General features: G+C 36.8%; 1 protein-coding gene across 1 annotated transcript in view; it reads right to left on the bottom strand.

The window, feature by feature from the left end:
* tox2 (TOX high mobility group box family member 2) overlaps positions 1-24,251 on the bottom strand; it is a 141,484-nt gene that overhangs the window by 60,916 nt on the left and 56,317 nt on the right. Inside the window, 1 exon segment of the mRNA XM_089134493.1 lies at positions 13,790-13,849. Within this exon segment, the coding sequence (XP_088990619.1) occupies positions 13,790-13,849 (60 nt within the window).

Here is a 24,251-nt window from a genome sequence, read left to right as displayed (position 1 = left end):
CTAAGGTAAAACCATAGTACACATAGCAATTTCATGGTATATGTCTGAAATAAATATGGTAGAACCATGTTAAATGACCAAAACACCACAGTACTACCACAGTAATATCAAACATACCACAATAATATATCATAATACATGTGAAAAAACCATGTGGTGCATGTCTAATATGCTGTGGAAGTGCAATGGTGAATGTCAAAATACCATAGTAATACCATTGTAAATGTCCAAAATACCACAGCAATACTATGGTACACATCAAAACACCACGATAATATCATGGTGCATACAAAACACTATGGTAAAACCATGGTACACATCTAAAATGCCACAATGATACCATGGCAATTTCATGGTATATATGCGAAACCATGTTAAATGACCAAAACACCACAGTACTACCACAGTAATATCAAACATACCACAATAATATTATAATATCCAAAATACCACAGCAATACTATGGTACACATCCAAAACGCCATGATAATATCATGGTGCATGTACAAAATACTATGGTAAAACCATAGTACACATCTAAAATGCCACAGTGATACCATGTCCAAAAAATATGGCAGAACCATGTTAAATTACCAAAATACCACAATACTATCACAGTAATATCAAACATACAGTAATATCATAATACATGTTCAAAACCATGTGGTGCATGTCTAAAATACTGTGGTAGTGCAATGGTAAATGTCAAAATACCATAGTAATATCATTGAAAAAATGTCCAAAATACCACATCAATGCTATGGTACACATCCAAAACGCCACGATAATATCACGGTGCATGTACAAGTACTATGGTAAAACCATGGTACACATCTAAAATGCCTTAATGAGACCTTGGCCCAAAATACCATGGTACCTTCATGTAATGTGTCTAAAAAAACACAGTAATACGTAAATGGTAATACCACTATACTGTCCAAAAGATAATACTGTGTTGCATGTTTAAAATACCACATTGTACATGTCCAAAACAATGTAATACTACGGTACCCATCCAAAACGGCAGGATAATATTATGGTGCACATCCAGAAATACCACAAAAATATAGTGCTTATGGCAATACCAATGTTCATGTCTAAAGGATAATACGGTGTTGCATGTTTAAAATGCCTTGATAATACTATGGTAGACATCTAAAATACCACAGTAATGGAAATTACCAAATTACCATATGGAACTTTTTTGGTAAGTCTACCATATTCATACCAGGTTTCTTTGGCCGTGGTACCACGGTACATTACTGTGAGGAAGTGAGCGTGCGCAGATGTCAGATGAGGTATTTTAAATCCGCTGTAATGTGGAGGAGATGTGCAGATGAAACTCATTGAGAGCGGCTGACTCATCACACTTCTCCTGCGCATGAAAGGCCACGCTCATCAAATCCCTCCACGTCATGCTGATTTTAAGGATAAATGCTAACAATGGACTCGGCGAATGTTTTGTGGTGAAACCAGGAGGGGACGGGGACGTTTGTCAAAAGCAGCAGAACGTCCTTGACGATAAAATGTAAATCTCAAGGTGGTGCCATGTCGAACGGTCCGTAAAAATACATAATTCATCCGCCTCACTTCAGGATGTGATTATATGTATTACACATTGAATGCATGTAGAAGCTGCTCTTCAAAGGTTCATCGCAACAGTCAAAGCAGTTGGTAATAAGACAAATGTTTTATTCCCCTCTTTGTTTGGCACTTTTTTTTCCATTTTCCTGCTCCTCCTCAATCTCTCCATCCAATTTTCAAGGATATTAGAACTCAATTTGGATGCAAGATGGCGTTTGCATTGAGTTTGAGGGTTTCAATTTGTGGCTTTCATTAACTGAAGAGGGGACGCCACTTTGAAACCGACGCTATCAAATTCCTGAGAATATTTACGACGCTCAAAAACATTTGGTCGCTGAAAGTCGTACATGCGATCGAATGCAAACGCACACAAACCAAACGCCTTCTGTTTTCATAAACAGATGAACGGCTAGTTGGCGTAAATGATGGGATAATGAAAAGAGAAGAGTTTTTTTTTTTTTTTCTCAGGTTGGGAAGGCGTCCAACTATCTCTGGCATCAATTTAAAGCCATTGTATGCTGTTGGGCTGATTAGAAATCCAACATATGAGTGTGCGAGCTTCAGTCTTAACACAACAGATGCCATTCAGACATGAATCTATTTCGATCTGGCTTATTAAGACCATTACATTTCCACAACTACACTTTTACATGTTCTGATGCATGTGCAAAACCCAATCGCACGACTCTGAAGGGCATCTAGATATGGCTCGGGTTCCTCCTTCCATGTGGGATTTGATTCACATTTTATCATCCAGAAGGTGAAACTCGTGCATCTGATCTCTGAAATCAGAAAAGTCTAACCCTGTGTGTGAGAAACCAAACATACAGTAGTTTAAAGGAGGCAAACTTTTTATAGAGAAATGATGGAGTGCTTCGAACGTTATATTAATATTCACGTTTATTAAAACTAAAATAAGCTGTGCGGCTTCACCTGTTACGTAAAATAATATATCTGAGTTAGTAAAATGTCTCGGAGGAACACTTACTCAAGCGCAAATAATAAAACTCTGAAAGTTTCTTGTTTGGCGAGGCAAATGTAATGTGCTCGTGTGTTTAAAAGCATAATGACAGATTTTTCTAATAAGCATTTTTCTGTAGACCTCCAGCGACATGCGGTGATGGATGCCTGAGTGATCTAACCTAAAACACAACCCCCACACACCGACAACGACAGACAAAGAAAGACATCTATCAGATTCCCATTCACTCTGTGTGTGTGTGTGTGTGTGTGTGTGGAGGGGTGGCTTTATCAAAGACGATGTTTTCGGAGCGTCATCTGTTTTTATTTGGCTGACGGACAGCAGCACCATCATAAATTATCCGAAGACCAGACACACAAAGTGACATACAATCGTTCCCAGAAGTGAGCTGAAAATGACAAAACCGCCTTTTGAAAGCATAATCAAAGGAAAAATTTTTTCATAAATGCAGTAAATCATGATTGCATGAATAGAAATGCATGCATTTTTAATTCTAAAAGTGTAAAGTGTTATTTAGGGTTCAAGGGATAGTTCACCCAAAAATGAAAATTCTGTCATTAATTACTCAAATCCTCATGTTGTTCAAACCTGTAAGACTGAAACACAAATGAAGATCTTTTTAATGAAATCTGAGAGCTTCCTGTCCCTCCATTAAGAGTCAAGGTCATAAAGAGATCATAAAACTAATCCATATATTAGTTAGTCGCTTTATATGATAAACAGATTTAATTTAGGCTTTTATTCACAGATATAATTACTGATCAGCAGCAAATATAAACAGAAGCTCAACCGAACGAGAATGAACCTCATTGGTTCTTGCTGAAGCTCAAATGTGATGCGTAACATGAGAATGATCCTCATTGGTTCTTGCTGAAGCTCAAACGTGATGCGTAACATGAGAATGATCCTCATTGGTTCTTTCTGAAACTCAAATGTGATGCGTAACGTGAGAATGAACCTCATTGGTTCTTGCTGAAGTTCAAACGTGATGCGTAACACGAGAATGAACCTCATTGGTTCTTGCTGAAGTTCAAACGTGATGCGTAACACGAGAATGAACCTCATTGGTTCTTGCTGAAGCTCAAAAGTGATGCGTAACGTGAGAATGATCCTCATTGGTTCTTGCTTAAGCTCAAACGTGATGCGTAACATGAGAATGATCCTCATTGGTTCTTGCTGAAGCTCAAATGTGATGCGTAACATGAGAATAAACCTCATTGATTCTTGCTGAAACTCAAACGTGATGCGTAACACAAGAATGATCCTCATTGGTTCTCGCTGAAACTCAAACGTGATGCTTATCCTGAGAATGATCCTCATTGGTTCTTGCTGAAACTCAAACGTGATGCGTAACGCGAGAATGAACCTCATTGGCTCTTGCTGAAACTCAAACGTGATGCGTAACGCGAGAATGAACCTCATTGGTTCTCACAATTAAAGCGAACATACTTGAGCTTCCGTTTCTCATAACTGATGTTTTCATTGATGAATGTTTATATGTCAATAAAAGCCTAAATTAAATCTGTTCATCATATAAAGCGATCGAGTCTCTTCAGAAAATTTGGACTAAAGTTCATATGAATTCGTTTCACAATCTATGAACTTTTTGAAGTGTCAAAGTGGTAGTTGCGTAGCTGTCAATGGAGGGACAGAAAGCTCTCAGATTTCATTAAAAATATCTTAATTTGTGTTTCGAAGATGAACGAAAGTCTTACAGGTTTGGAACGACACGAGGGAGAGTAATTAATGTAATAGTTAACAGTGTTTGCGAAGTGAACTATCTAGACTCTTTTCACTTGAGAAACCACATTAGCAACGTCTTGTCAATCATCCAGAACACCCTAACAACCAAATAGCAATTTTGCACGAGCCCCACTCACATTTTCTTCAGAAAATCGAAAGATATAATCATCATGAGCCTTATTTATTTATGTCTACATGTGCTCATTTAGACAGACACGTACAAACCAGCAGCTTTTACAGCAGTGGATTGGATTATGGGCGTCTGCAGATAGAGATAATTAATAAATATCCGGCTAAATGGAAGCTAATTGCAACAGTCACACACACAGTCTTATTCACCCATAAATAAAGTGAATGTGCAGCCTACATACCATCTGCTCCAGTCTACATTATTCGGAGAGCATGTGGACGAGGCGAAACATTTAACCTTCAATGTGTTCACTCAAACACCATATGCTCAAACGCCAATTTACAGTCGGAAATATCCAGAAATCTTTACATTCTCATCAGCCGAGTCGATTTTCTACAGTTCAACAGCACTTGAAGGAAATGTCTAGTAAAAGATACTTTCTTTTGTACCTCACGTCGTCATCTCCTGTAACACACACACACACACACCGTTCTCAACAATATCATATCAGTCTGACGGAGGAGTCGCATTACTGTAACACAACACCTGGACTGGGAAAACAGAACCGATACAATAAGTACTTTGCTTTTGGTTTTCTTTTGTACCACACTGATGCAAACAAAATACCACAATAAGACATGCGATATAACTATCAGAGGCCAGTAGCATGTTATTGTATGTGAATCAACTCAATGTTTTAATTAAAAAGTCGTTTTTCATGCTGTATGTGTCACATTTCTCCAGAATTGCATATAAAATGTTTATTGTTCTTATTGTTAAATGTTCAAATTTTCTTTTCAAACGTGCACAATAAGACCAAAAACATGCATTAAAGGAGTAGTTCACTTTTGAAAAAAAAACTTTTGCTGATAATTTACTCACCCCCATGTCATCCAAGATATCCATGTCTTTCTTTCTTCAGTCGAAAAGAAATTAAGGTTTTTGATGAAAACATTCCAGGATTTTTCTCCATATAATGGACTTCAATGGGAACCAAACGGTTCAAGGTCCAAAAGACATTTTCAGTGCAAACTGTTCAAAGGGCTTTAAACGATAACAGATGATGAATAAGGGTCTTATCAAGCGAAACGATCGCTCATTTAATAAATAAATAACAAAGTTTAAGTTTTATAAGCTCAAATGCTCGCCTTGCTCTGTTCTGTGATGCGCGTTCGTGAATCTCCTGTTCGAACTCGATTATTTATTAAATGAACGATCGTTTCACTAGATAAGACCTTTATTCATCCCCTGGAATCGTTTAAAGCCCTTTGAACAGTTTGCAGTTTGCATTGAAACTGTCTTTTGGACCTTGAACCATTTGGACCCCATTGAAGTCCATTATATGGAGAAAATCCTGGAATGTTTTCATCAAAAACCTTTATTTCTTTTCGATTGAAGAAAGAATGATGTGGATATCTTTGATGACCTGGGGGTGAGAAAATTATCAGCAAAAGTGTTTTTAAAATACATTTTACTATATGTTCACATAGAAAACAGCTACTTTGAATCATAATACTATATCACAATTTTTACTGTATTTTTTGATTAAATAAATGCAGCCTTGGTGATAAATCTGACTGAAAGTTGACAGCTTGTGTTTGCTCAACTTTGGCATTGTGCCATCATTTTTTCAATAAACATAAGATTGTTTTAGCGAGGCGTGGATTATAATGAGTCAAAGAATCAATAAATGAAAACAGAACCTGTATATGTTCATTCTGTGCCTTTGTCAATATCAAAAATACTGATATGATTCATATAACAACTATAAATAGTCAGATGATCCAATCATTGTGAAAAAGGGAATGACACAGTCTCGCTCTGTTATTGCACTTCATTTGAGCATTATGTGAATTCTGGGAAATCTCAGGTCATTATTACTGCACACTGGACTGGAAGAGAAACGCTACGTGAATGTTAGAGACAGAACGAGAGCGAAGGAGAATCAAACTAATGATGAACACACAGGTCAGAGCGACAGACATGGAGAGCAAGCCGCTTCGACATCAGGCAGATCTTCAGCTGAAATATATACATGATACGCCACAGCGTTCACTAATAACTCCATATGAAATTGGATCATTAATTGCTGATCAAATCAAAAACAATATAGTGAGCTGACTACCTAGAGAGTATTTTAAGGCAGTGTTGTTTTGGCATTTTGAATTAGAGAAGGAAAGTAACAACATTACGCTTGTTTTAGCCAAATCAAATCAAAACTTCACTGATGCGCTCAGCAAACTTCGACTCTTTATGGTTTTATCTGCCATCTCAACAACATTTCAGGTCAAGTCAGCAGTCTGACAATACTAAAGTCACTTTAGCAATACCGTCTCAGGCACAAGCACACTGTTTAACAACAGAGGATTGCATAACGCCTCAGTTATCTTCACATGTTGTCATGAGAGGACGTATTAAATCGATCAAAAGTGACGTTTATAATGTTACAAAAAAATTCTATTTCAAATAAATGCTGATCTTTTGATCTTTCAATTCATCAGAGAAACCTTCACAATAAAATGTGTTAATCATAAATGTTTCTTGAGCATCAAATCATCATATTAGAGTGATTTCTGAAGGATCATGTGACACTGAAGACTTTGATCACAGGAATAAAACCTATTTTAAATCAGAATAATGTATCACAATTTGCATTTATATTTATATCACAAATGTATTTGTGATCAAATAAATGTTTTTTTTTTTTTAAATACAAATAAATGTATTTATGACCAAAACAATGCATTAACAAAGAAGATGCATTTGCGGTCAGTAAGATAATATATATATATATATATATATATATATATATATATATATATATATATATACTGTATATATATATATATATATACTTTTATTCCGCAAGGATGCATTGAATTGATCATAAGTGACAGTAAAAAATATATATTGTTATTTTTACTATTTCAAGAAAATTCTGTTGTTTTGAACTTGGCATTTAATACTAACAATTATAAATGTTTCTTGAGCATCAAATCCTCATATTAGAGTGATTCCTGAAGGATCATGTGACACTGAAGACTGAAAATTCAGCTTTGATCACAGGAATAAATTACACTTTACTATATATTCACATAGAAAACAGCTACTTTGTATCGTAATACTACAGTATATCACAACTTTTACTGTATTTTTTATTAAATAAATGCAGCCTTGGTGAGCAGAAGAGACTCCTATCAAAAGCATTAAGAAATCTGACTGAAAGTTTCTTTTGATTGAAACATTCAATCAAAAGGTGAGCATAAGAGACTTCTAGTAGATATAATTTATCACATTGCTTCATGAAATCCTTCGAAAATGAAGTTTTGCACATGGAAAACGTTGCTAGAGTGACTTTTCCTTCTGATCTTAATCTGGAAGAGCAACTAATGGCTGAAGTGTTGTGTGGGGTATTAAGAAAAATAGAACAAAATGAATAAACATAAAGCACTCAAGAAGATATAAGCAGTCGAGGAAATGTTTATCTGGCTGCTTTAAACACTTTCACTATATGAAATCAAGGATGATATCAAAGGACTTGAGGCACAAATGAAGGATATCAGAGGACTTGGCAACACCGGCGACTTGAATAAACACTCGGACGCATTTGTTAACAGTTCTGTGTCACAGAAATATTCCACACAGACTGATGGGCTCATGAAAGCACACGCCTGACACATAAACCAGCCCTAAAATTAAAAGAAAGAAGCAAGAAATCACATTTTGCACGAAGCAAATAAAGTCTATGTTTAGCCTTTTTGCATTGTAATGATAACCGAACACATTTTCCCCCAAACGACCATTATTGTAAAGCAACTTTTGAGTTCGATGCTCAGAAATGAAAAATTATTTAAATTATTTTATGGTTAAATAAATTTTAGCATTATAATAAATACGACCACAATGCATGTGACTGGTGGACCACAGGGGAAAAAAAACAATGCCGAATGCAAATAATTAAATGCAAATAATTTTGCATTATAGTAATTAGAGTTTGAGTCCTTAATTGCCATGAAAATAATGTCGTGCAATGCTCCTCAAATTATCTTTATGCAAAACCTAAATGGCGTGGAGAAATATGACCTGGACATGTTCTGGCGGGTCTAATGAGATTCAGCCTGTGATCAGAGACTTTCAGGGCGGTTTGTGAGAGAATGTGAGTTTTGCTGTGGCATCAAATCTGTCCGTCCAGCGATCTCTCTCGCCTTTTGTTTTCTGACAGACTCTCTGCTTGCTCAGCAATCGACTATAGAAATATTTTGGCAGGCTCGTGCTTTGTTTTCATTTCACAAAAGATGTGTGGTGGTTGCAGGGCGAGGGGGCAGGGCGAACGGGCGTCGCACTCTCTCTCTCTCTCTCTCTCTCTCTCTCTCTCTCTCTCTCTCTCTTTCTTTTCAATCTAAACAGCAGGAGGAAGTTGTAAATCATAGTAATGTACTCAGCCGTAATTCGGACCAGCAGGGAGAGCAGCACACGCACACACACACACACACACACATGCATTTCTCCCCCATACGGCGGGAGTTTACAGTCGACACAAAGACGCTTTAATCAGAGCAAACGAGCCAATGACACCAGATCCCCAAATCACAGTAAGTCACAGTACAGCGCAGACTCCAACACAGATACACATGCTTTTACTGGGATCTTGATCTTTTCACTATATATACATATTCTATTCATTAAATCTACACTATAAGAGTTGGCCAATCAGAACAGAGGCCATTTGCATATAAAGGTACAGGCATGTTGTGTAGTCTTACAGCATGATGCATGATGTCAATTACCACAGAAAATATTTACAGTGCCTTAGAAAGTCTATGTTCGAGCTTATGATAAGAGCTTGCATGAATTATTCTGTTCATAAAATGAGCTATCTGTGCACTGAAGTTTCAAATCATCCGCATTTTTTTCTCAACTGTATAGTGGATAGTTACATTATAGTGTCCTTGCACATATCTGAACAGGTTTCCCAACTTGACTGTGTGAGTAAGTGATTTTATCAACAGTGCATGAATCGTTAGTAAAACTAGAATTGGATGTAAAGTATAGAGCTGCGTAATTGTGGATACATTTAGAATAAAAACAGTTTTTGTTTCAAACAGATCATGAACAAAATTAAATGACGTAATTTGCTCTGACAAACGTTAATTGCTGCAATCTTATGAATCTGAATACATTTTTATTTCTTTTAATGGCAAGAATGAATGATTCAATGACTCACACAAATACTTCACTTGTTTCATTACTGGATGAATCAGCATTGTTGAATGAATCTCTTGCATGAATGATTCAATGACTCACTCATAAATACTTCACTCATTTCATGATTGGATGAATCAGCATTTTTGAACGAATTTCTTGAATGAATGATTCAATCACTCATTTATTAAGATTTAACTCATTTCATGACTGGATGAATCAGCCTTTTTGAACGAATTTCATGAATGAATGATTCAATGACTCACTCATTAAGATTTCACCTGTTTTATTACTGGATGAATCAGCGTTTTTGAACAAATCTCTCGAATGAATGATTCAATCACTCATTTATTAAGATTTCACCTGTTTTATTACTGGATGAATCAGCCTTTTTGAACGAATTTCATGAATGAATGATTCAATGACTCACTCATTAAGATTTCACCTGTTTTATTACTGGATGAATCAGCGTTTTTGAATAAATCTCTCGAATGAATGATTCAATCACTCATTTATTAAGATTTCACCTGTTTTATTACTGGATGAATCAGCCTTTTTGAACGAATTTCATGAATGAATGATTCAATGACTCACTCATTAAGATTTCACCTGTTTTATTACTGGATGAATCAGCGTTTTTGAACAAATCTCTTGAATGAATGATTCAATCACTCATTTATTAAGATTTCACCCGTTTTATTACTGGATGTATCAGCATTTTTAAACAAATCTCTTGAATGAATGATTCAATGATTCACCCTTTTTATTACTGAATGAATGCGTGTTTTTTGAACAAACCTCTTAAATGAAGCTCTAGTACATAGTATAACAGTATATAAATAACACCAAAATAATAACCGGCAGGGCAGATAAAATGCGTGAAAGACTCAAAGATAGTTCGACTAAACATCTCCAGTTCTCTAGCTAGTTTTGATCTGATTCTTGGCCCTGACAGTTCAGTTTTTGGATCAGTACGCATGTAAACTGTCTTGACGAAGCCCTCGTCACCCTCAGTAACAGAATCCCTCTTCTGACGTCTCGGATCAGCAGCCAAATGCTCCTCTGGAAGAGTTTTCTCAGTCTTTCTCTAATCACAGGCTTGCTTGGCAACCAAAGCTCCGGGAAGCAATCAATAAAACCTTGTTACTCTAATTGTGAGATTATAATCTCGACCGCGACGTCTTCTGCATACTCAAACGGCGAGTCCATTAGAGACATTTCCCAGCTACTTTCTTCAGCCAAGAATGCAAATGCAAAGACTAACATTTACGCTGCGCTATCACATTGAGATGAACTTCAGCTGATAAAAGATGAGTAAATTGACACAGTGCTGGAGGACGGCTTAGCATGCTAATCAGAAGCAGCGCTTTCAAGCTGAGATCACGTTTAAAGGGATAGTTCACCCAAAAATAGACATTCTGTCGTTATTTACTCACCCTCGTGTCAGTCTCAACCAGTATGCTGTTTCTTATTTCATACAAATTGTGTTTCATCAAATTATATATTGAAAGAAGTCTATCATGCTCATTTTCAGTCAGATTTTTATTTATTTTTTTAATTAAAAAACTTGATAGAAATGCTTTTGATAGAAGTCTCGTCTGCTCCTCAAGGCTGCATTTATGTGATCAACAATACAGTGAGATATTATTATGATTCAAAAGAACGGTTTTCTATGTGAATATATAATAAAGTGTAATTTATTCCTGTGATCAAAGTCTTCAGTGTCACATGATCCTTCAGAAATCACTCAAATATGGTGATTTGACATTTTCAGGATTCTTTAAAGAATAGAATGTTCAGAATGTATTTGAAATAAAATCTTTTGTAACATTCTAAATGTCTTAACTGTCACTTTTGATCAATTTATCACGACGTGAGCGTAAATAAAAAGAGAGAAAGGTTCAATTTTTGGGTGAAATATTCCTCCTCTCACATTGGAAGCGACATAAAACGTCACGCAGAACAGAAGCAGCATTGATGTTTTCTCTTTGTAATCAATTCTCTCGCTGTATCTGTCCGTCTCTCTCACTCTCAGCTTCATTCAGCTCTCTCCTGTCTCTCTCTCTGGGCTTTTTTCTCTCTTGTTGAGCCACTATCGATCGGTCGAGTTGGCTGGAGGTCAACCCTCGGCGGACTACACAATCTTTTGTTGGCGGCGGTTACCGTGGCGATCCTTGGTGACCCCGAACACACACAGGGCTCGTTAGGGGCCAAACGGAGACGAACTCTCCCCTACAATCAGACGGGGTCATAGGTCGCAGGAGGACAGCTCAGTCAACGTGAATGTGAAGACTCCTGGGAGGGACACGGCGCCTGATCCCAGACCCAAACGAGTGTGTGATGGACTGGCCTTGTGTGTGGCCAATCGGGATCAGGCCTGTTTCCATGACAGTCGTTTTCAATGGAACCTTTTCAAACGGAATCAGTTTCAAAGTAACAACTGAATAATAATAGAAAAAGAAATAGATCAAACAAACAGCCTCTCCTGATCTTCGTGTACAGTGGGATCTGAGAGCTTTTTGCATAATTCAATACACTTTTGTGTATTTTAATGAACAAAACCTTGATTATGAGCATCTTGAGCTTCTGTACAAAGAGTCACATGATCAATATCAATATGTCCACATATGAGTGTCAATGATCATAATAATGCAGAATCATTTATAATGTGTAGTATATATTTATACGGTAACATGAAGGTCTTTATTAGTTGATGTATTCAAATGAACTAACATTAACTACATGAAACCTGATTGTAAAGTGTAGTCATTTACTGTATGTTTAAAACCTTTATATTTCTATAATATTTGTATTCCTCAAAACCCTACATTTGTTTATTTCTAGATTTAAATGTTTTAATTTTATATCAGAATCTTTCTTTATTTTCAGGTTCAAATGAAATAAATCTGACACATAAACTGATAATCTCTTTTTAGTAGTTATAGCACGAAATAAACATAACTGAATATCAGACGGTTTGTTATTTCCACCGTGGAAAGACGTCAATACGCACCATTTTTCAAGTTCAAGTCTACAGACGTTACTCTACACTGTAAAATAATATTTTCAAGATTTGTTATCACAACATTTTTTTCTTTTGTCAAATCAACTTAAATCATTTATTTAGTTCAGATAACTTATTTTTTTTGAGTTTCTGATGATTAAATCAATCTCCTTAGTTGTATTAACTCACTTTTTCCATTTCAATCAACTTAAAATTTTAAGGCAACCAGGTTACTTAATTTTTTAAGTTAAACCAACAATATTTTTTTTTACAGTGTACTAACTCTCCCGTCTGTTTTTTTTTTTTTTTTTTTTGTCATTGCGTTATGATTGGTCAGATCGCCTGCCAATCAAACTCCCAGCGAATGGTGAATTGCATACACACAAATACACACAAACTAGGATTTTCTGAAATACATTACAGAAGTAAAACATGCTGTGAAACACAGCGGCTACCTACTTCTTTTTGCCAGTTTGTTATAAAACCAATTTAATATAATAATATAACAATTAAAAAAGAAATCAGCGAATGTCAAGTTGATATGTTTTCATATGCAAGACAATTAATTCAATCTTGTCAAGCTTTTTTTCCATAACTATTTCTCTCACTGAGCATCGCTGTCATTTGAAGAACCAAAAATAGACGTTATGATCTATATTTATATACGTATATATTAAAAATCCAATAAGACAGACGCTGTTAATAAAGCAGAATCACATTCTTAGCCAGTTGGGGTTGTTTGTCTGGCTGTGTCCTGCGTGCGTGTGTGTGTGTTACATTACAGCGTTAAAGGCAGCATCAGTCTGAACTGCCTGAGCCTGGTCAAGCGCAGTAGATCCGCAGACAGATGTCAAATCACAGTCTCAGAGTAAACAAACCAAGACAAAAGGAGAGAGTGGAGGAGCTTTATCAGGTCCTCTTCACGTTTATCCCACAGAACTACAACCGAACCGTATACCGAATATGCAGTGTGCATGATTTGGCCTTTAATATTCCTAAAGAGCATTAGACTAGTTTCACGTTACTGGTCTAGATGAACAACATAAAAACAAAAAGCCATTTCCTATGTTATTTGATTGAAAACACTGGAAAAGGAACTGAGATTGAACGTTCGAACAGCAGGTTTGAGGGTTTTGACTCTTACCTGACTCGGGGAGAGGAACTCTTGGTTGTTCTCACTCATGTACATGTTGTCACCATCAAACTGCGGGCAGATAGAGAGAAGAAGATTAAAGTTTGATCGGTCAGACAGCTGAGATTAAGGAAAATGATTTGCATATCAGACAGAACGTGGAAAAAAAGGAAAGAACAATTCCATCAAAACCGTCAGAGAGAGACGGAGAGAGCCAAACCCTAGTGTTCTTCCTTACTATACGGCATTTTAGGACATGCTCTGCTTCTTTTGGTTATTATTGAATACAGCATTGCAAACATTGTAATATTCATTTGCAATTCTACGTAGATCTGAGCTTTAATGAGAATGCTGCCTTTATAACACCTTGTCACGACGAGTCATCTTTTACATGTTAATCAGAGTTTCTGTCCTAACCAGCCACGGCCGCAATATGCAGCAATGCTATTTTAGATTTTTTGTTTTTTTTGCAATGTCGCGGCTGGAACAATAACATACAAATTATGACAATGATAATCTCAGGTACTGATTATGTGCTTTATTTAATGTTAAAAGCATCTAATGTGAGTTTGAATGATCTTATAGCCGTACTGAGAGCGAAAATGGATCATTGACCTCAGAACTACTGTGAAGAAGAAATATTTTAAAGGAAATAAGAACAAACAGGTGTACTACAGATTGTTTCAGTAATGCGGTATGTATTTTTAATAATGTTAAAATGGTGTATTATTTATGAATTTGATTATGAACTGCAGTGCGCTTGCAGAGAGACTCCGCCCACACGCTCTTCTGATTGGCTGTGATTAGGGATTGATTTGGTTGCGAGTACAGTGGCTTGCAGAGAGACTCCGCCCACACGCTCTTCTGATTGGCTGTGATTAGGGATTGATTTGGTTGCGAGTACAGTGGCTTACAGAGAGACTCCGCCCACACGCTCTTCTGATTGGCTGTGATTAGGGATTGATTTGGTAGTGAGTGCAGTGGCTTACAGAGAGACTCCGCCCACACGCTCTTCTGATTGGCTGTGATTAGGGATTGATTTGGTTGCGAGTACAGTGGCTTGCAGAGAGACTCCGCCCACACGCTCTTCTGATTGGCTGTGATTAGGGATTGATTTGGTAGTAAGTACAGTGGCTTGCAGAGAGACTCCGCCCACACGCTCTTCTGATTGGCTGTGATTAGGAATTGATTTGGTAATAAGTGCAGTGGCTTACAGAGAGACTCCGCCCACACGCTCTTCTGATTGGCTGTGACTAGGGATTGATTTGGTTGCGAGTACAGTGGCTTGCAGAGAGACTCCGCCCACACGCTCTTCTGATTGGCTGTGATTAGGAATTGATTTGGTAGTAAGTGCAGTGGCTTACAGAGAGACTCCGCCCACACGCTCTTCTGATTGGCTGTGACTAGGGATTGATTTGGTAGTAAGTGCAGTGGCTTACAGAGAGACTCCGCCCACACGCTCTTCTGATTGGCTGTGATTAGGAATTGATTTGGTAGTAAGTGCAGTGGCTTACAGAGAGACTCCGCCCACACGCTCTTCTGATTGGCTGTGACTAGGGATTGATTTGGTAGTAAGTGCAGTGGCTTACAGAGAGACTCCGCCCACACGCTCTTCTGATTGGCTGTGATTAGGAATTGATTTGGTAGTAAGTGCAGTGGCTTACAGAGAGACTCCGCCCACACGCTCTACTGATTGGCTGTGACTAGGGATTGATTTGGTTGCGAGTACAGTGGCTTGCAGAGAGACTCCGCCCACACGCTCTTCTGATTGGCTGTGATTAGGAATTGATTTGGTAGTAAGTGCAGTGGCTTACAGAGACTCCGCCCACACGCTCTTCTGATTGGCTGTGATTAGGGATTGATTTGGTAGTGAGTGCAGTGGCTTACAGAGAGACTCCGCCCACACGCTCTTCTGATTGGCTGTGATTAGGGATTGATTTGGTTGCGAGTGCAGTGGCTTACAGAGAGACTCCGCCCACGCGCTCTTCTGATTGGCTGTGATTAGGGATTGATTTGGTAGTGAGTGCAGTGGCTTACAGAGAGACTCCGCCCACACACTCTTCTGATTGGCTGTGATTAGGGATTGATTTGGTTGCGAGTGCAGTGGCTTACAGAGAGACTCCGCCCACGCGCTCTTCTGATTGGCTGTGATTAGGGATTGATTTGGTTGCGAGTGCAGTGGCTTACAGAGAGACTCCGCCCACACGCTCTTCTGATTGGCTGTGATTAGGGATTGATTTTGTGGCGTCTTGTAGTCATGTCACCTCTAGTGACGTGACTACAAGAATCTATTGGATTCGCATCTGGTTAGGACACGGTGTCAGATGGCAAAATATTGGCCACAATAGACTTATAATATTGACTATAATATCAGTTATCAGCTTTATATGCACAAACACACACACACAACACATTGCAAGATTAATTATTAAAGATCACATTGTTATCTCAGCAAATATTCAAACTCGACCTGAATCAAACCTCTAATACACTTCCACTTATGCTCATATTTCATTTGCAAACTACTTTTTCTGCTGTCAGACTGAACAGGTGAAAACGAGACAGAAAAACCGTCCTGAAATGATGGAAGAGTGTGAAAGGAAGGATATGACAGCTCGAAAGAGAGAATTTAAAAACCGACCACAATTGCCCTGCAGCTTGTGTCCTCAGACTGAAAGGTTGAGAACAAACACGTCGCTCCTGCCTTGGTGAATCTGAGGTCAATTACTCATAACTTGTGTTTTAATGCATGTGAAGATGCAAGAGCAGGACGAGCAAACGCCGAGGAGCGCACGGAGCATCTCAGAAGCTCTGACAGCAATATAAAAAGCACACATTATAAAAAGGCTAATCTGAGAAATGTGCAGCAATAATTATTTGAATCAAAAGAAACTAAAGAAATAAAGGACTCAATTGACTTGCTAATCGTTTCTTTCATTCTTTTCATTCACGTCTTCATTTTTTCTCAATCACTCGTTAGACAAAACCAAATTGGAAAAAAACCAAGCGACGCTCATATTTAGACAACAGTTATATAAGACAAACAAACACAATAGTTTCGCAAACAGGCAGTGCGTCAATGCGGCGTTCGCTAAAACCACACGACTCAATACGATACCAGAAACTCAACGGATAGCTCCGAAAAATACATGTATGTACAATATGCACAGTATATGATCATATCAGCACTACACAAAATGTGCAAATTGGTGAACAAAAGCCCCATTTTAACGTGTTTTTTGACAATGTTTCGCATGCAACGGTAAATGCGCCAGAGAAATGTAACACTATTGAATCAGAGTTTCTTTCTTTCCAGGATTCCTCATCCATCTCTCAGAGAAATGTGATATTATACTGCCGTCCAAACATCAAGCATAATGACAAACCCATCCAACAGCTGATGGGGGTCGTAGAGCATTTCTAATGTGCACACCCCCCACCCACACACGCATATTATATGTATATGAGTGTGTGTGTGCGTGTGTTAAACATTCATCATGCATTCATATATTCTATACAGCAAACTACAGCATCAATAAAACAGCATCCCTTGCATACACACACACACACACACTACTACTAAAGGCACTGATAGTTTTGTTTATCGTCGTCTGCTAGAAATGCACTAGGATATCTGTCCCCCCCATTCTTCTAATTAAGATGCAAATATATCCAAATGCACTATAGACATCTTCACAAATTACACCCTTTCACACTGTGTGTGTGTGTGAGAGAGAGAGAAAGAGAGTGTGTGGGGGTGGTGTGAAGTTATAATGGAAGATTAAAAGATTTCCCTCTTTATCTGCAGACTTTACACACACTAGCATTCAAAAGTTTGGGGTCAGTAAGATTTTATATATTTTTTTTTGAAACTTGTATTCATCAAGGATGCATTAAATCGATCAAAAGAGACAGTCGAGAATATGTTATATTTCAAATAAATGCTGTCTTCTTTGTTTCCACAAAGATATGAAGCAGCGCGACTGTTTTCAACTGATAATATTCATAAATGTTTCTTGAGTAGCAAATCATCATATTAGAGTGATTTTGAGCCCGGAGAAAATTCACCTTTGCATCACAGGAATGCTTTATATTTGAAATACGTACTCTAGATTTTGAACTGTAATAATATTTCACAATTTTACTGTATTTTAAGGTATTTTGGTAACACTTTACATTAAGGTTCATTAGTTAACATTAGTAAATGCATTAACTAACATGAACTAACGATGAGCAATGCATTATTTACAGTGTTTATTAATATTTGTTAATGTACAAATACAGCTGTTCATTGTGCGTTCATGTTAGTTCACAGTCCATTAACTAAGGTTAACTAAAACAACCTTTGATTTTAATAACGTATTAGTAAATGTTGCAAATAATATTAACTAAGATTAATAAATGCTAATACTAATGTAGTTAATTAATGTTAACTAATGAACCTTATTGTAAAGTGTTACCGGTATTTTTGATCAAATATATGCAGTCTTGGCGCGCACGAAACAGCTTCAATTTTTCACATGCTACAGTAAGCAAAGTTTCTACTCAAATTCAATCGTTTCACTACCCCATGTTATCACTCAGGAGACTCGAGTAATATTTGAGTTCATATTGAGATCTTCTGATACAGCTCATACAGTTTTATATATCACACCCTTCCGTTCAAGGCCAGTTCCTGTAGAAAGAGCCATGACCACAAACACAGAGATCATCAGCAAACACCTGTGAGCGTGTGAATAGACTTCAAAACATACTGAAATACACACACATAATATCTGCTCTGCATAAATACAGGTGTTTAGCGTTTTCTATTACAGCAGCGATCGAAAGATCTCGCTTGCTTTCCATTACCAGCAAATATTGTACAATAGTTTTATTTTTAGTGTTCTAATTGCATATTGTTTCCTCTTGCGTAATTGACCCTGTTATGTATTGTTGCGTACTGTATTGTGTAGTATTATACTTATATTCAGTGTCTTCTTTCCTGAGAGCAACAGCTTTCATTGTATTAAAGTGCAGATGACAATTAAGATCTTTTGCATCTAATAGTGCAAACATAAGCATGCTTCATTGTCGTCACATGACTAGGTTCACACAAAATAAGGAGTCAAGAAAGCGATTGTGATTGATTTCACGTCTGGAAATAGAAGGTCAAGCGCATTGCATTGTGGGATACAGCAGTGTGTTCTTTTGTATACGGCACATTTTGACAAATGTCATCCAATGCATGAGAAACATTAGCATAGTGTGCATACTCCAGGAGGAGTATGACTTTATTATTCCCGTCCTGCTCTCTCGGCACGTCTGCCACGCCAGGCTTTGCTATTACCCATCTAATTGCACATTCGGCAGTGACAAGAGCTCATTAGTGCTTAATTACACACGTGTTATTTAGTACAAACATCTCCATTTGGGCCCCTTTTGCCGTGTAATTGTTCTGCGGGGACGGCCGTTGAGATGGAGGGCACGTCGAGTGATTCGTGCCGAGTACGAGAGGCTGGAAGTAGGTCATGTGCCATAGCAATAAACAAGGAACACTGCAATAAAATAATATAGTCACACACACACACAAATGCACTCATGCCGAAGCCAGTAATATCCAAAGCTCATGCAATATTTACTGTGCACTAATAGATGGCAGAGAGACTGTTTTGCATCTGAATTTCAGATGAAAACTACTGGGTTCTGTGTAAGTTTGTTGTTTGCATCATAGAAATCTGACTATGAGTCTGAGATCGACTGATATGGGACAATGTGTCCAGAACAATGAGAAACACGAAGAGGATCATTGATTTTTTTTGTATCATTATTATTGTTTGAATATGTCCCTGATTACGTTAATAAAGCTTTAAAACAAATGTATAAGCAAAAAAGCTTGATTCTGAGCCTCTGTCAGTTTTTAGGGCGCGGCTCCTTTAAGGCCGTCGGTAAACAGACACTGTTGTGATTGGCTAACATCACTGTATGGGGAACAGTGTCAACACCTCAACACACACTCGCTATTTGAAAACATGATCCATATAAAACCATCATTTACAGACTGAGCATTATGTAATCGTGAACTTGTGTTTGTGATGCAGATTCAATACAGTCACTGCTTCGTTTGACGGAGACAAAACGCTGCGAACAAACATATAATCATCTGACGCCATTAAAGGTGCCATGTGTAAGAATTGAGGTTAAAATATCCAAAAAATGAGCTACAAGTAATGTAAAAACATTTGTTTTATAGTTAAATATTGAATGTTAAAAAGATTCTGGACTATTTCTGACTATATATTTTATAGAAATAGAAGTATTGTAAGCGTAAATGTATCCTATAAACTATAAATAATAAAAGATTCTGCATTATTGTGACCAATGATTCTCATTTACTTACATATAGGGTGTCGTTGATCATGTGACTCTTTGTGCAAACAGTCAGATTTTCTTTTTCCATTCAAGCTCAAGATGCTCATCTCAAATCTTTCTGATCATCAGCGTTTGTTCATGAAGCGACATGGTATTTTGAGACATTCTTGAATGTGTTTATTTTTGACTCAAATTACAAGATATAATCTTTAGTGAAACAGAAATAAGCATGCATAAATAAGCATTTCCACATGCAGCCTTTTAGATTTTAAACATGATGCAATAATGCAATAAGTAGCAAAGAGGAGTTTAATCGTGGTAAAATCACTTTAAATGAGTGTCTTTGAGCTTTGAAAAATGACGACAACTGTAATATGATTAAAAAATTGTTAATTTAGTCTATTAATAATCATCAGCAAATCATTCTTGCCTCAAATATAACAGTTTATTAGTCTGGCTGCCGATGACAAGCCACAAAGAAACTTTATCAAGCATTTAAAAGGCAGCTCATCCAATCAGAAATTTGATTTTGAATGCAAATTATAAATCATTCCGGATGCTGATTGGTATACAACTATGACGTGAAACAGCATGACCTCTCGCACCCGATTGCTTAAAGGGACACTCCACCAATTTGCATTAAGCTTTCCATTGAAAGAAACAATTATACTATTGAATGGTCGTGCAACACTCGCTCAGAAATCCGCTATTTACTAGGGCTGGACCCGAATATTCGAATATTCGTTCGGTGGGTTGGTATTCGATTTGAAAATGTGACATCGAATATAAGTTTTTTGAGGTTTTTTTTTTTTGCACACCTGGCATCCCACTCGAAACGGTTCTCATTCGCGCTTGAATATGTTTTACACTATTAAATCTGGTGAAATATAATACTTAACATATAACATCTTATAGCTACTTAATAAATTGTTTGCTTCTTGGACTACTAAAAGTTCCTGCTGCAACGGGAGAATACTCCGGCTAGAGTTTGTGTGGACGGAAGTGCATGCCTGCGCTTGTATTTTGGGTTAAGTTGCGTAGCTTTGACATTGTGGAAAATCGAATAATAGAAACAAAATGTATTATCCTTTTTACCCTTTATTATCAATCTAAATTAATCTACACAGTGAGACTTTGAGATTTTACTGGGATGTCACTTTTTCTTAATTTAATTTTCGTTTTCTACATTTAAGTTATTTGTTTTTTATTATTATCATTTTTATTCATTTAAATTTCGTTTTTATTTATTTAAATTTCGTTGTTATGTTTTATTTATTTAAATTTAATTTTTTATTAATTTAAATTTCATTTTTATAAATTTAAATTTGTTTTTTATTTATTTAAATCTACCCTACTATGTCAGTGGGAAGACTATACCTAACATTTGTTGTTTAAGGACTGCTCTGTTACCGGTAGGCGTGGCCTCCTAGGGCAGCGAAGCAAGTGCATTCTGGGAGTTGTTGTCTTTCATCTACATAAGCCAAAAATACATTTTCTGGCTTTTCTCAGTCTAGAAAGCTCCAAATTCAAAAATAATTTCACATTTCTTCTACATAAATGACCCATTTTAAATACACATTCATCTTTTCAGAGGTGGAATGACCCTTTAATTAAACGGCTAAATTCACAGTGCAATTTGATTCAGTTCACCAGAGTCCAATTCACATTGCTCCTGGCCTTTTATTGGGTCTCAGTTACTGTAATCTGGCAAGCAGGGCGCTCGTCCAGGCCAACTTGGACCCGACCATTCAAACAATCCAGTTGTTGCCAGAACAGCGTTCAGGATCCGAGAGAACAGCCGGTAATGACGGGAGCTACCGGCGCTCGTCTCCTCTCCGGAGAATGAATAATATTCTGGCAGTGCCGAATCTAATAGGCGCTCTCTCTTAGATATTCAGCTGAGAATGGCACTTATGAAATATTAATATCATACAAAAAATATGGCAACTCCAGCGCACTCCATCTCTCAAACTCCAGCGTAATTGACTATGCAAGTCTCTCCAAATCAGGCAGAGGGAGAAAGAAAGGAAAAACAGAAAGCAAGAACTTGTCAGACGAGCCGCGAGTCTCGCAAATGAGGAAGAATTAAATGTACAGATGTGACAAATGCACGATGGATCTGATGATCACGCAGAACCCAATTAAACATCGCGTGTCACGCAACGCCAAACCACGATAATTGGACGTGTTTACACATTCAAATAAATTAAACCATTAATATCAAACACTTGAACCGCAAATGGACCACGACGGGAATGCGTTCAAATACAAACTCGTTGTTTGTTCCTGTCTGGAGTGTTAAAGCCTCCTCGGCCAATTTAACATGTAAACAAACCAATACGCAGATGTGTGTGAGTGAGCGTTTAAAGAGCCACGCCTCCATGTTCCCTGATTGCCTAATCACACACCAGTCTTAAAGAGCCACAACACACTCGCCAGCCCCAGCTGTGACTGTTAGTGTGTGTGTGTGTGGCCTTGTTTCTTTCTCATTTACAGCTCTGGAACACGTCCTAAACACACACAAACTCAATAGCTTTCTTTAAAAGGCCTGTTTTAGGTCTGAACGTTCATATTATACACATGCCTTTATACACTCTTAGAAGAAAAGGTTCTATCAGCGCTACATATTTGGAACCCCTAAAAGGTTCTATACACTCTTAAAAAAGGGTTCCTCTGGGTTCTATATAGAACCCTGGGGTTCCATACTTGGCCAATAGAACCTTTTACCAAAAAAAATGGTTCTATATAGAACCATGGAACCATTTCTGGTTCTAAATAGAACCATTTCTTCTAAGAGTGATACAGTAATTGATCAATATATATATGTATGTATATATATATATATATATATATATATATATATATATCAAATAAATGAATATGTTTTAATATGCTTCAAAATGTAATTTATTCCTGTGATCAAAGCTGTATTTTCCATCTTCAGTGTCACATGATCCTTCAGAAATCACTCTAATATGAGGATTTATTGTGAATATTGCAAACGTATATGATGCTTAATATATTTTTTACTACCTGTGATACTTTTTTCAGTATTCTTTGATGAATAAAAACAGTATTTATTTAAAATAGAAATATTATGTAACAATTTACACTACCTTTTGAAAAGTAAAAAAAGTGATAGTAAAGACATACATTTTTAGAAAACATTTCTATTTTGAAGCATTTATGACTTACAGTACTTCTTTATACAGTAATTGATCAATATATGTATATATCAAATAAAATTAATATGTTTTAATATACTTCAAAATGTAATTTATTCCTGTGATCAAAGCTGAATTTTCAGTCTTCAGTGTCACATGATCCTTTCAAAATCACTCTAATATGATCATTTATTATGAATATTGGAAATGCTTGTGATGCTTAATATATTTTTTTTTATTACCTGTGATACTTTTTTCAGTATTATTCATTGATGAATAAAAAGGAATTAAAAAACAGCATTTATTTAAAATAGAAATATTGTCTAACAATTTATACTACCCTTTTTAAAAGTAAAAAAAAGTGAAAAAGATTTCTATTTTGAAGCATGTTAGGATATGATGTTTTTGGTCAATATGTTAATTTTTTTAATAACATCCACTAATGAATCATGCAAAATAAAATGAGACATGTATTAAGAGTAGTGTATATAATCCAATCAGATTTCACGTTGACTTTATATAAGAAAAGTGGGTGTTTTGGTTTTTAATAGCTATTATGCATTGATTCTGGGATGCCCATACATCAGTATCACAGTCCAGGATTACAGAGATGAGAACTCGACTTGAAAACACACAAATTAGCATCAATTGATACCGTGAGTTCGCAGGTCCGGACGACATCAGCGCCGTTCCCTGGACTCACAACATCAGAGCATCACATTAGCGCATTAGCATTAGCATTGCATTAGCGCATATTTAGCAGAGGAGGAAAATGTGAGATCTTATTTGTGTAATCCTGTTTCGTGTCATCATCACATAACTTACAGATGAGGGAAACCACTGAAAACTCATAATGAGATCTCGTTAATATCTCAATTGCCAAAATCTGCAATCAAAAGTAAACTCAAATTTCAACTGCTATAAATGTTTGTTTTATGGTTCTATACACTTTCTGTAGG

This window comes from Pimephales promelas, chromosome 8 (genome assembly GCF_988280905.1).
Source record: "Pimephales promelas chromosome 8, fPimPro1.hap1.1, whole genome shotgun sequence".
Taxonomy (NCBI): domain Eukaryota; kingdom Metazoa; phylum Chordata; class Actinopteri; order Cypriniformes; family Leuciscidae; genus Pimephales; species Pimephales promelas.
This window is presented reverse-complemented; position numbering and strand designations above follow the sequence as displayed.